At 35.1% G+C, this 12,910-nt stretch overlaps 1 protein-coding gene across 1 annotated transcript in view; it reads left to right on the forward strand.

The window, feature by feature from the left end:
• Positions 1-11,623, forward strand: part of LOC143916820 (atrial natriuretic peptide receptor 1) — a 100,413-nt gene extending 88,790 nt beyond the window's left edge. The window contains exons 10-20 of the mRNA XM_077438067.1: positions 65-146; positions 3,608-3,722; positions 3,807-3,977; positions 4,113-4,289; positions 7,278-7,437; positions 7,519-7,677; positions 8,595-8,763; positions 8,833-8,979; positions 9,115-9,307; positions 10,970-11,243; positions 11,316-11,623. Of these exons, the coding sequence (XP_077294193.1) occupies positions 65-146; positions 3,608-3,722; positions 3,807-3,977; positions 4,113-4,289; positions 7,278-7,437; positions 7,519-7,677; positions 8,595-8,763; positions 8,833-8,979; positions 9,115-9,307; positions 10,970-11,243; positions 11,316-11,563 (1,895 nt within the window). The 3' untranslated portion in view covers positions 11,564-11,623. The remainder of the gene's footprint in view (positions 1-64; positions 147-3,607; positions 3,723-3,806; positions 3,978-4,112; positions 4,290-7,277; positions 7,438-7,518; positions 7,678-8,594; positions 8,764-8,832; positions 8,980-9,114; positions 9,308-10,969; positions 11,244-11,315) is intronic.
• The last annotated feature ends 1,287 nt before the right edge of the window (positions 11,624-12,910 follow it).

Below are 12,910 nucleotides of genomic sequence, written 5' to 3' on the forward strand. Positions count from 1 at the left end.
GAGAGCCAGTCTAATTCTAATGTATAATAATGTTGCTATTATTTGCACGCTGCTTATTCGTTAGTAACAAACGTAATCGTGTACACCACGATCGGTTTTGGAATCTTCTTGGCATTCGTGGCAACATTGACCTTTTTGGCTTACAAGTAAGTATCCCCAATTATCTAAAATAATACGAGCGATCAACATATGTTATGTGGCTAAAAAATATGGTGAATGTACAAAGATACCTGAATATGTACTGCAAAAAAAATTCGCTCACTATTTTTCAATTCTCATCAACCCCAAGAAAAAAGACTAGCAGTGATTAAATGGAATCATTAAATAAATTCACCGTATTTTTATCACACACATACATACATACATATTTGAAATTTTGTCTGTTTGGAACCAACGTACATGAGTATTGTTTTATTTATTTATTTTATTCTAAACAGACCATTGTGGCATAACAGGAATTCCTAAAGCGCCACAATGGTCAAAAACATAACACAAAAAAAAAAACAAAATAACAATTGAACACAAATCAATACACAACGAAAATAATACACCCATCAATTATACATAAAAAAAAATACATTTGAACATAAACATAAATACATCCATACATAAACATAAAAACAGCATTTAATAATAACAGATAAAGTAAAAATATCAAATAAAAAAATATATAGCATAAGGAATGCCTTGCACCTACAGGCAGTTTCAATAAATATGTAAGAAACAACTACAAATACAAAACATCCCTGTAGGCCCAAATGGAAGAGAGTTAATCAAAATTTCACTCATAAATCACAATCAATCATGAAAACAATGATGAGCGCAGACTACCAGATAAATGGGTTAGAGTAATTTCCGACAATTTACGCTCACTAAGGTGGAAAATATCACATTCAGTCTCGGCAGCAACGATTTCATTAAGAAGTCGAATAGCTCTTGGAATAGGAGCCATTCGAAAAAGGACCATGCGGGCAGGAGGTACAGCCAGAAAATGATGATGTCTACCACGCACATAGTGATTAGGGACATAAAGTCCCAACTGCTCCAGCAACAACGGGCATGACGTATTACCACGTAAGAGCAGGAGAACGAAACGAATTAATGAGAAGTTTCTCCGAAGTTCAAGGGAATTATACCCAAGCATGCCCAAAAGGAAAAGAGTGGGGTAGAGATATGGGTAATACCCATTTTCTTTCCTATATAGGAAACGAAGAAATGCTTTTTGCACTTTCTCAATCATCAGAGAGTAATTTGCTTCATGCGGATTCCACACAATCGCATTATACTCTAGCTTACTTCTCACAAGCGAATTGAAAAGCAAGCGAGAAGACAAAGGATTGGAGAATAATCTTGCATATCTCAAAACAAATCCAAGTCGACGAAAGGAATCGTCAGCGACTTTCTTGATATGGTTGTGAAAGGTGAGTTGAGGATCAAAAGTGATACCCAAATCGACCATATATTCTACACGCTTCAACAAGACGGATCTAATGGAATATCCGTGACAATAGAGAGAATGTGCACGTCCATAGCTCATAATTGCACATTTATTTAAATTTTTAAATAAATGTTTTAAAATCGGCATCTTCGAAAAATCTTATCTGTACATAATAGAAAGCAACGGTCAATGTTATGCATACCTTTTTTAAAAATAGATTTTGCCCCCGAGTATTTTCCTATCTTTCCATGAAAGTATGTGACCGTGTTGGCATTAATAGTTACTGAAGAAACAATGGTTTCATATTTTAGCGTACACGTGTACTCTGACCGACTCGGCCCGGTAAACTCCTTATGGCAGAGCATCATAACCTTTGGATATTCGCGGCACACATTGTTTACTACTCGTAGAGTTTGTCAGCTACGTACATACATATGTACTTCATTGGCAGTCGCTAGTTATTCCGTATATGCATAGGAACAAAACACTAACTAACATTGGTTTTCTCCCTCACACGCGATCTCACTCACACGCATTAGGCAGAAATGCTGTTCGAGGAACACATAATACCGCAGTACACAGGTTACGATGCTCTGCCTTATGGCGACAGTTGATAGTCTGACATGATGATACACACATTTCACAGAAGAATATTTATTTATTTATAGTTTTGGACCATTGTGGCATTACAGGAAGAACCTAATGCGACACAATGGCCTACATAGAAAAAAAATAAACAGAATGAAAATAAGAAATTGAAAGCAGAAAAATATGATAAAAAATAATATCCAAAAAAACGGTAGTATTTTTTTTTAAAACAAGTCTTTTCTTAGGTTTGTACATAAAAATATTAAGACAATATATAAAAAAGTGTATATTTAAAAGTAGTAAAATATAAAATAAAAAAAAAAAAAATATATATATATATATATATATATATATATATATATATATATATATATATATATATATATAAAATAATGTATACACAATAATGTTTCAGATTACAATCTTAATTATAATCCCACCCTAAATAACAGTCTTAGTGGAATATCTTTATTTGAACTACATAAATATACATATATTAATTATTATGTATAATTTGAATTACATATGTACAGTTAATTAATTAAATACATTTTCAATAGATAGCGGTAAATGCCGTCTATTTGCCTAGACTCTAGGCAAATATCAATGTTTCCTCTATGCCCTACAGGAAACATTGGTAGCAAACAGTATATAAAGAACTTATTTCGTTTTGTTATTATATTCGTACGTTTTGTTGGCATTGTTTTAGCTGTTACGTACATATGTTGAATCAAAACAACTATTATAGTACGGCGAGCGTTATCTCAGATACACACACACACACAGACACACAGAATATCGATACAATGTATTCTTGAAGCAATACAATGATGATTAAGGTTTCAATCAAAATTATGATCCCGGCTTAAATTTATGTAATTAAATACATATATTACTTAAAGCCTTGAGTCACGTAAGTATGAAATGTTATAAAGGCGAAAGTAAAACTAAGAAAAGCCTTGTAATTGTAATAAAAATTACATAAGGAAAATAATAAAAACTAAAATACACAATAAAAAAATATCAAATAACAGAATATATAGTATGGAGCCAGTGCTGATTATACATACATATAAGAACCAACCGCAGATACGAAACATCCCCACAAGGTCCAAATGGAAGAGAGTATATATTCACGAACGATGCGGTGCAAACGATCGACAAGCGCCAGACAGACTGAACCACAGATTAACGACACGTGTACCTTATGCGTGCGCACTGCTCGCACTTACACTAAGGGAAATCTACCCGAAGCCCCGACATACCTACCCTGTATACGTTCTGTGCTTCTGAAACTTTAGTTCCAAATTAAACTCGCCAGAAAGATCCAACTCAATTTTAATAATTGCATCTGTGCACATCGAAAGGTTACTCGTCATCTGATGTGCCATCTATCATTCGTGAAGTCGAGAATTGCGCTTGAAGCAGCCATCCAGTTAATCTGTGGTTCAGTCTGTCTGGCGCTTGTCGATCGTTTGCACCAAACCTATTCACGAAGTAACAAAACAATACTCGCGTGGGTTGGTTCCATCAGGCAAAACTAAGTCTATCCATGATGAATGAATATTTAAATATTTTAAGGCACATGAGACTATCGGCCGATCTGAACAACATGTCTTGGCGAGTGAGACCTGAAGAGGTGCTGTTGGAGGGGAAGCCGTTCGGCTCCAAGTTAGGTCTTCAAAAAATAAACGATGTATTCAAAGTAATTTAAATTTTTACATTACAATTAAATAGCTGGAGCAATGATTGGTCAGGTACACTTTTTGTTTTTGAACAGTTAACATACGGATTGCACAGCGCACGGGCATCCATCGTATCTTGCAACAGTCTTCCGCTAGCTCAAGTCTACACGACGATAGGAATATACAAAGGGAACAGGGTAGCAATTAAAAAAGTCATTAAGAAGAAGGTAGATCTGAATAAAAAGCTCTTGTGGGAAATTAAACAAGTATGTTTCCTTATTTGCTATGATTTGTAGACCTCGTGTGTTACTTATATATCACATATTGAGATTGTAAATTATTTGCATTATATATTGTAATTAATGTCTGTGCAGGTGTTGACTAATTATGTCACTTTGTAGGTAAGAGATGTGTCCCACGAGAACACTGTGAGATTCGTAGGAGCGTGTATCGAATGTCCTAACATATTGATTCTTACAGAATACTGTCCGAAAGGTTCGCTCAAAGACGTTTTAAATAACGATGCTTTAAAACTTGATTGGAACTTCAGAATGTCGCTGATTCAAGATATCGTCAAGGTACATACTCAATGGAATTTATCACTCCAAAAAAAATTAGCATACAATACCACACATTTTCCTCATTTTTTCGTTAATTGTCCACTCTGCCTTACTTGTGAATTTTAATCTAGTATCATGCTTCCTTTTTTCACATTTGCTAACAATTTGTCTAATTTCTTATCCCACTGATCATGCTTTAGTGAGCTAAGGATACCAAATTACTTTTTAGTACCCGGTAAGTACGACTACCTATTTAAGTAAGGATGGATACAAGAAATTTGCAAGACTAGCTTTCAACTCAAACAATAAATCCTTACCCAATCATATACTCGTACTACCCAAATACAAAAAAAGTCGAGTAATTTGGTATCCTAATTCTCACCCATGTATGTACATGTGTATTTCTTTACGGAACTCTTCTCCATACTTCTCCACAGTGCCGGTTTTGGGGGGGCTGTGTCGGGGGGCGCTGCTCGACGCGCCGAAGGCGCTTTAAAATTTAAAATTAGAGCAGCAAAGACCCTAAAAAGTTTTACATTAGAGTGCCAAAGGCGCCTCTACTTTTTAAGCTCAAACATTTGTACTCGGCAAATTATATTCATTTTGAATTATAAATCTATTATGCTTTTCAAAAAAATTAGTTTCACATTTCGACGATGCTGCGAAATCTTCTGTAACATCGCAAACTTTTTTCGGTATTCTCCAAAGATTGTTTACACTATATTCAGCTTCAATACATCGCTGGAAGATTTTAATTGATTATGTGCAATTATATTCCTTATTATCTGCCACACGATGGAAAGCGAAAATAGCCAGTGTCAAAGCAGTCCGTTATCAAATTGTTGACGTTCACAATACTTTTATTACTTTATCTGAAACTGAAAGAAAGGATCTAAGGGCCGGGCCGCACCGTGCAACTTTGTCGGCCGACTTGTTGCGCGACACGAAAAAATGTATGGAAATGTGTGCGACAAACAAGTTGACGAGTGTGGCATGTCCCATCTACCTGCATGCATTGGTCTGGTCGCCCTCAACCAAGTTGTTCGCGAGTTGAGCGGTGCGGCCCGGCCCTTAGTGTAGCTCATGAAGCAACCACATTAGCGGGATAATTAAAAGATTTCAGCTTTCTTGTTTCAATAATTGTTTGGAACGATGTTCTATTTTAAATAAACGTTGTTTTTAAAGCTTTTCAAGCAAAATATATGGATATCCCCGAATGTACGGAAATTTTGTTTATTTTTGAATGATTATAGAGAGAACGGTTTTAAAAAAGCTAAGAAATTACAAATTGAGTCGGTATTTAAACAATTAAAAAATAATTATACGCGTGAGACGGCAATTTGACAAAAATACACAAAACGAACCGAGAAACAGTAAGAGGTCGAGTTTTTTAAGTCTTCGATTAAATTAATTTTTAATTCTTAGATACATTAGTGTCAATCAAAGGAATATTCGAAGAGTTGAACGAATATTCAGAGACGTGGGCGTTTTTTGTATTTTGTAAACAATCTACTGGAAAGTGCCGATCTTCAAATTAAGCTCACCGCGAATTAAAAATCAGATATTATAAGTAATGAACTTTGCTATGAACCTGTTAATTTAAAAGCCTTTCTTCCAAATAAAGTTCAAGGTTAAATTAATCCACTCATTGCATTCAATTTTATAAAACAGCATAATTTACAAGAATTGTATCCAAATTTGCTGACACTGCCTGAAACTGTACCAATTGGTGAACATAGTTTTTCAAAACTTAAATTGATTAAAACTTATCTCTGGTCTACAATGTCACAAAATAGACTATACAGTTTTGAAGCTCTATATCTACTGAAAATAAACTTAAATCGACTTATAAAAAATTGCCCGAGGGCGCCATAGATTTTAAGGCCGGCACTGCTTCTCCATGTGATTTAATGTTTTTATATATAGCATACTTGCATTTAATATCCAAGTTTTTCATCCCCATTGGCTGAAAGGCATTGATCAAACGTGTTCGATTGTTTTTTTAATATTTCAAATATATCGGAATATTTAGATTTCAACACAAAATTCATTGCACTACATCCAAATTTTATTCTTCGTCTTATTTTCTCTTCTTTACAGCCAGTCATACACACCATTTGTCCTAGGTATAAATAATTATTGACTATTCCTACATACTACTTTATTTTATTGGTTGTGGCTATTTGCAGGTACTATATCTGCGAATTATTGGCTATTTGCAGGTACTATATCTGTGACAGGCGCAAAGCCTTCTGCGCATGCGCGTGAACTTATAATCCGATTATAATTTCTTACATTTAATGTATACTAGACTTGTTTAATCAATCGTTCATTATACATGAGGCAAATAAATTTCGCACGTTATTATAATAGCTTTATATCATTTAGCTAGTTCTTGGCTTGTACTTGTAAGTAGGTATTATGCATTGTATATGATAATAATTTTCTAATAATATTAACTAATTTGGATTATATTTTTTACTATACGTCACTTTACGAGTTCGAACTAATTTTTAAGAGGTTTAAAACAAAAATTTAACAGTAAACACGCTGACAGTGACAGTTCACGCGCATGCGCAGAAGGCTTTGCGCCTGTCGCAGATATAGTATCTACAAATAGCCAATAATTCGCAGATATAGTACCTGCAAATAGCCAATAATTTGAAGATATAGTACCTTCAAATAGCCACAACCTATTCTATTTAGCATGCGAAATTCCTTAATCACGATTTGAATATTATTAATATTGATTTTTAAGACCAATTTACCACATTCAGCAATTGAATTAGTCTATTATATATGTATAGTACATTCGAAATGCTTGTCAGTATTATTACAATGAAATAAAATACTTGTATTTACCTTATCTGAATTCTAAAATACGTCCTCAAACACTGCGTTAAATACCTTTGGCGATATAGTGTCACCTTGTCGAACCCCTTTTCCTACTTCACCGAATCAAAGTTACAATGTTTACAAGTATAAATAATAATTTATTGTGTATAGGGTATGTCATATCTTCATAGCTCAGAAGTGATGGTTCACGGAAGGCTGCGGTCATACAATTGTCTCATTGATGGAAGATTTGTACTTAAAATATCTGATTTTGGACTTTCAACGCTAATGACTCCTACCGAAGTGATAAAAGACCAAAATTATTACAATAGTAAGATTCAAATAAATCAATGCATATAAAATAATTTAAAAATAAAATAACACACACATATTGAATAATGCATAATTTCAGAATTGCTTTGGATAGCTCCAGAACTGCTACCTGTAACTGTGATTCCTGGAATACCAGCCACTCAAAAAGGAGATGTGTATAGTTTTGGAATCATTTTAGAAGAGATAGTTGTTAGGGGTGGACCATTCGAAGTGGCACGTCAATTCTTAGACCCTCAAGGTGAACGATGGGTTTTTTTTGTTTTTATTATAATTCTATTATTATATCCAGCAGTATAGATTGGTGGTTAGGTCGTGGGTTCAATTCCACCAGTGCTGCTGGCCAGACCTTGAATATGCTACTCCAGGCCGATCATTTTCTACCAGAGTTTGCCGATTTATCTGATTTTCATTGAAACGGTTTCTACAAATTCATTTCATAACCCATTTCACGCAAATTTCAAGTTTTTAAAAATCTCGAATTCAATTATTTTGTAAAATGCTGCAAAAATGCAGATTTATCCATAGACGTCTCTATGATACTCTGTAAAAATTACTGTCTAAATTGTGATGTTTATGATTGGCCAGGAAGACGCATTGGGGTTTACCTATTAGGCCTTCCTGATATTTATTTATTTATTTATTTTACATATATACCAGGAAGGCCTTACATGTAAACCCCAATGCACCTTCCTGGCCAATTACATACAAATTACAATTACAATGCAGCATTTTTATATAAATCACTGAATTACGAGACACTGAAAAACTCGCAAATCAATGAGACATCTATCAATTTGTACACAAACTTATTTATTGCACATTAATTAATAACAAATTATATGTGACATATCGTATAGGAGGGATTTTCAGCCAATTTTTTCCGGGAACCGTTTCAACAATGAAATCAGAGAAAATTGGCAAACTCTGATAGGAAACGATCAACCTGAAGTCACAAATCCAGGTCTAACCAACAGCATACTCTGAAAAAATTCATTTTCATTCGAGGCCCGGCCCTGGGATCGAACCCGGTGCCTTCTCGACGCTAAGCAGAAGCTTAACGACCGAGCTATGCTGCTGGCTATATGTATATGTACATATGTTAAATAAATAAATATGTTGACATGATTCTGTAATATTTTTTATATTTTAATATAGATATTATAAACAGAGTGAGCACTAGGGAAACGCCTCCATTTAGACCAGCTGTAGAGCAAAGGGATTGTCCGGATAGTTTGATGGAATTGATGGAGAAATGCTGGAACGATAACTCGGAAGAGAGGCCGACTTTTGACTCATTGAAAATCACCGTGCGCTGCATAATGAAGTAATACTAGTTTTAATATGCATTAATACAGCATATAAGTGATAAATATTAAAATCTAGTACATTTCAGAGGCTATTGTGACAATTTGATGGATGACCTTTTGAAGCGAATGGAACAGTATGCGAATAATTTAGAAACACTCGTAGAAGAAAAAACGGAACAACTTTCGCTAGAGAAGAAACGTTCTGAAGAATTGCTATATCAAGTATTACCAAGGTACGTACAATGATCGCCGAAATACATTACCCATGCGCGTTGGATCTATTCTCAAGAACAACGTACATACATCTACGATAAGCATTTTTAAATTCAATCAATACGTATGTATGTATTATATATGATAACTTTCAGACTAGTTGCTCAACAATTAATGGCCGGAGAAATGGTTCAACCGGAACAATTCGAGTGTGTTACAATATACTTCAGCGACATTGTAGGCTTCACGGTGCTCTGCGCTCAAAGTACGCCTATGGAGGTTGTGGATCTGCTGAACGATCTCTACAGCACCTTCGACAGAATTATAGAATTCTATGATGTGTACAAAGTAAGCACTTAAAACAACTGTGTAAAGCATTTCATATATGTTTTCATATTATACCATGTCTAAAGTTGACGGTGGGCAACAAGTTAATGTAGCCTACTTTGACTTTCGTAAAGCCTTTGATCTTGTCAATAATGACCCTCTTATGATCAGATTAGCTGAAGTGGGCTTTTCTCCACGTCTTCTTAAACTCTTTGCTTCTTATCTTAGTGATAGGAAGAAATTTGTTAGATATGGTATTTATGAATCTCCTTAATTTTTTACACGATCTGGTGTAACTCAGGGGTCCACCTTAGGCCCTTTACTATTTACAATAGTCATTAATAACCTCCCTAAAGTACTACGCAATGCTTCATGACTCTTGTTTGCAGACAACTTTAAATTATTCTTTGATGTTAAGGATGAGAGGCAAGCCTCTCTCCTTCAAGCGGATATTAACGCTGTTTTAGAGTTCAGTTCCAGTTTAGGGCTTGAACTAAATACTAGTAAATGTGCCATTATGAGTTATGGACGTGCGAAATCGCTCTATTGTCACGGATATTCCATTGGATCCGTGTTGTTGAAGCGTGTGGAATCTATGGTCGACTTGGGTATCACTTTTGATCCTCAATTCACCTTTCACAACCACATCAAGACAGTCGCTGACGTTTCCTTTCGTCGACTTGGATTTGTCTTGAGATATGCTAGGTTATTCTCCAACCCTTTGTCTTCTCGCTTGCTTTTTAAGTCGCTTGTTAGAAGTAAGCTAGAGTATAATACGATGTGTGGAATCCGCATGAAGCAAACTACTCTCTTATTATCGAAAAAGTTCAAAAAGCATTTCTTCGTTTTCTTTATAAGAAAGAGTATGGGTACTACCCATCTCTCTATCCTACTCCTTTCCTTTTGAGCATGCTTGGGTATAATTCCCTTGAACTTCGGAGAAACTTCTCGTTAATTCGTTTCGTTCTCCAGCTACTGCGTGGTAATACGTCATGCCCGTTGTTGCTGGAACAGTTGGGACTTTATATCCCTAATAATTATGTGCGTGGTAGACATCATCATTTGATGGTTGTACCTCCTGCTTGCACAGTTCTTTTTCGAATGGCTCCTATACCAAGAGCTATTCGACTTCTCAATGAAATCGTTGCTGCCGTCCCTGAATGCGATATTTTCCACCTCGGTGAGCGTAGATTATCGGATATTATTTTAACATATTTATCTGGTAACCTGGGCTCATCATTATTTTCTTAATTTGAATGTGATGTATGAGTGGAATCTTGATCTACTCTCTTCCATTTGGGCCTCGCTGTGATTTTATTTTTTATTCATATTTTGTTTTAATTTATTTTACTTTTTCTTTTTCTTTCTCCTTATGTACATTTTTATCTACTATTTTAATTATGTTCAATGTAAACAAAGAATGGGATTTATGGATTTTATTTTTGATTTTTACACTTTTGTTCATTTTTTTTCTGATGTATAATTTTCCTTTTGTTACTTTTTTTATTATTTTATTTTACCATGTTTTCTGCTTTTTTTCTTTATTTTATATTTTACTTGTTTTTATATCTTCATCAAATGTAGGCCATTGTGGCGCATTAGGTTCTTCCTGTAATGCCACAATGGTCCAATACTATTAATAAATAAATAAATATGTATGATATATTAACAAACACATTTCAGGTGGAAACAATAGGAGACGCTTACATGGTTGTATCTGGTTTGCCAGAGCGAAATGGAGATAATCACGCTAGGGAGGTTTGTTTAATGGCACTTGCTATATTAGATGCTGTGAAAACATTCACCGTAAGGCATACACCAGATTACCAGTTGAAAATACGCATAGGCATACATTCCGGTCCGGTCTGTGCCGGAGTCGTTGGTGTTAAGATGCCTCATTTTTGTCTGTTTGGTGATACAGTGAACACAGCATCCAGAATGGAATCGGCTGGAACACGTAATACAACGTTGATCAATATATTTAAATAATATTTTATATAGTGTATGTAATACATCGGTTCGATTTCAGCTCTGATGATACATATGAGCGATGCGACCAAACAGATTCTGAATAAGTTTGGCACATTCAAGATGGAGCTGCGTGGAGAAGTCGAGCTCAAAGGCAAAGGGAGAATGTTGACTCATTGGCTGCTCGGTTGTTCAGAGCCTGATCCACGGCCTCCGACGCCAATCTTGGCTCCGACAGACGGCACGGAAATGTCTCCATTTCCACTCATCTTTCCGGCTGTCGTTCTCAATAAAAATCCTGAAACCTAAACGCGGAACGTTAAAACGAAGTCGAATTGTGCCATAAATTAATAAATGTATCTTCGTGCTAATTAGTATATCTTTTATATGCGTATATTGTATATTTTTCTAAAAAAAAAAGGGGTATGTAACCGGAATGGGATGGTATAAATGTATTAAGCTTTTGGATACGATGTAAAAAGTGCAAGTTTTTTGATACCGTGGAATCGTTTATGGATTTAACTACGTATGTATGGTAAACGGACATATGTGAACCAGTCACAGGACAACCGGTCGCTCTAGATCAGTCACACGTGATCACCCGTCACACTAAAACTGGTCACGAGAAAACTGGTCACACCCGAAAACTGGTCACGAGCAAACTGATCACACCCTAAAATCGGTCACGAGAAAACTGGTTGGCCGATTTAAGGGTGTGACCAGTTTAAGTGTGACGGGTGATCACGTGTGACCGATCTAGAGCAACCAGTTGTCCTGTGACCGGTTCACATTTGACTAGTAATCACCGAACCGTATGTATGCCAATTAAAAGTGTGTCGTTTTCAAGTCATTAGAATAGAATGATGTATTTTTCATGGATGTGGCTATTTGCAGGTACTATACCTGCGAATTATTGGCTATTTGCAGGTACTATATCTGCGAATTATTGGCTATTTGCAGGTACTACATCTGCGACAGGCGTAAAGCCTTCTGCGCATGCGCGTGAGCTGTCACTGTCAGCGTGTTTACTGTTAAAATTTTGTTTTAAGCCTTTTAAAATTTAGTTCGAACTCGTAAAGTGACGTAGGGTTAAAAATATAATCCAAATTAATTAATATTATTAATTTTTGAAAATTATTATCATATACAACGTATAATACCTACATACAAGTACAAGCCGCGAACCAGCTAAATGATATAAATCTATTATAATAACGTGCGAAATTTATTTGCCTCGTGTATAATGAACGATTGATTAAACAAGTCTAGCATACATTAAATGTAAAAAATTATAATCGGATTATAAGTTCACGCGCATGTGCAGAAGACTTAGCGCCTGTCGCATATATAGTACCTGCAAATAGCCACAACCATTTTTCATTAGTTTTTCAATCTAAAAAAAATTATTTATGTACATATAATATATGTATGTGTACTGTGTAGCGTACGATAATACTGATCCATATTTGTATGATAGAAATTCATATATTTTTATGTAAAAATTAAATAAAGTGATACATTTATATATGTTAGAGTCAGAGTGAGGTTAAATTTGAAAAAATAATCTGTTAGCGTAGATGTAAAAGTGGCGTGCGTACGTTAAACGTAAAACGTTTTCTGAAATGACGATGAAGTGATTTATTAATGCCAAATTGG

Source organism: Arctopsyche grandis, chromosome 9 (assembly GCF_051622035.1).
Source record: "Arctopsyche grandis isolate Sample6627 chromosome 9, ASM5162203v2, whole genome shotgun sequence".
In the NCBI taxonomy this organism is placed as follows: Eukaryota; Metazoa; Arthropoda; class Insecta; order Trichoptera; family Hydropsychidae; genus Arctopsyche; species Arctopsyche grandis.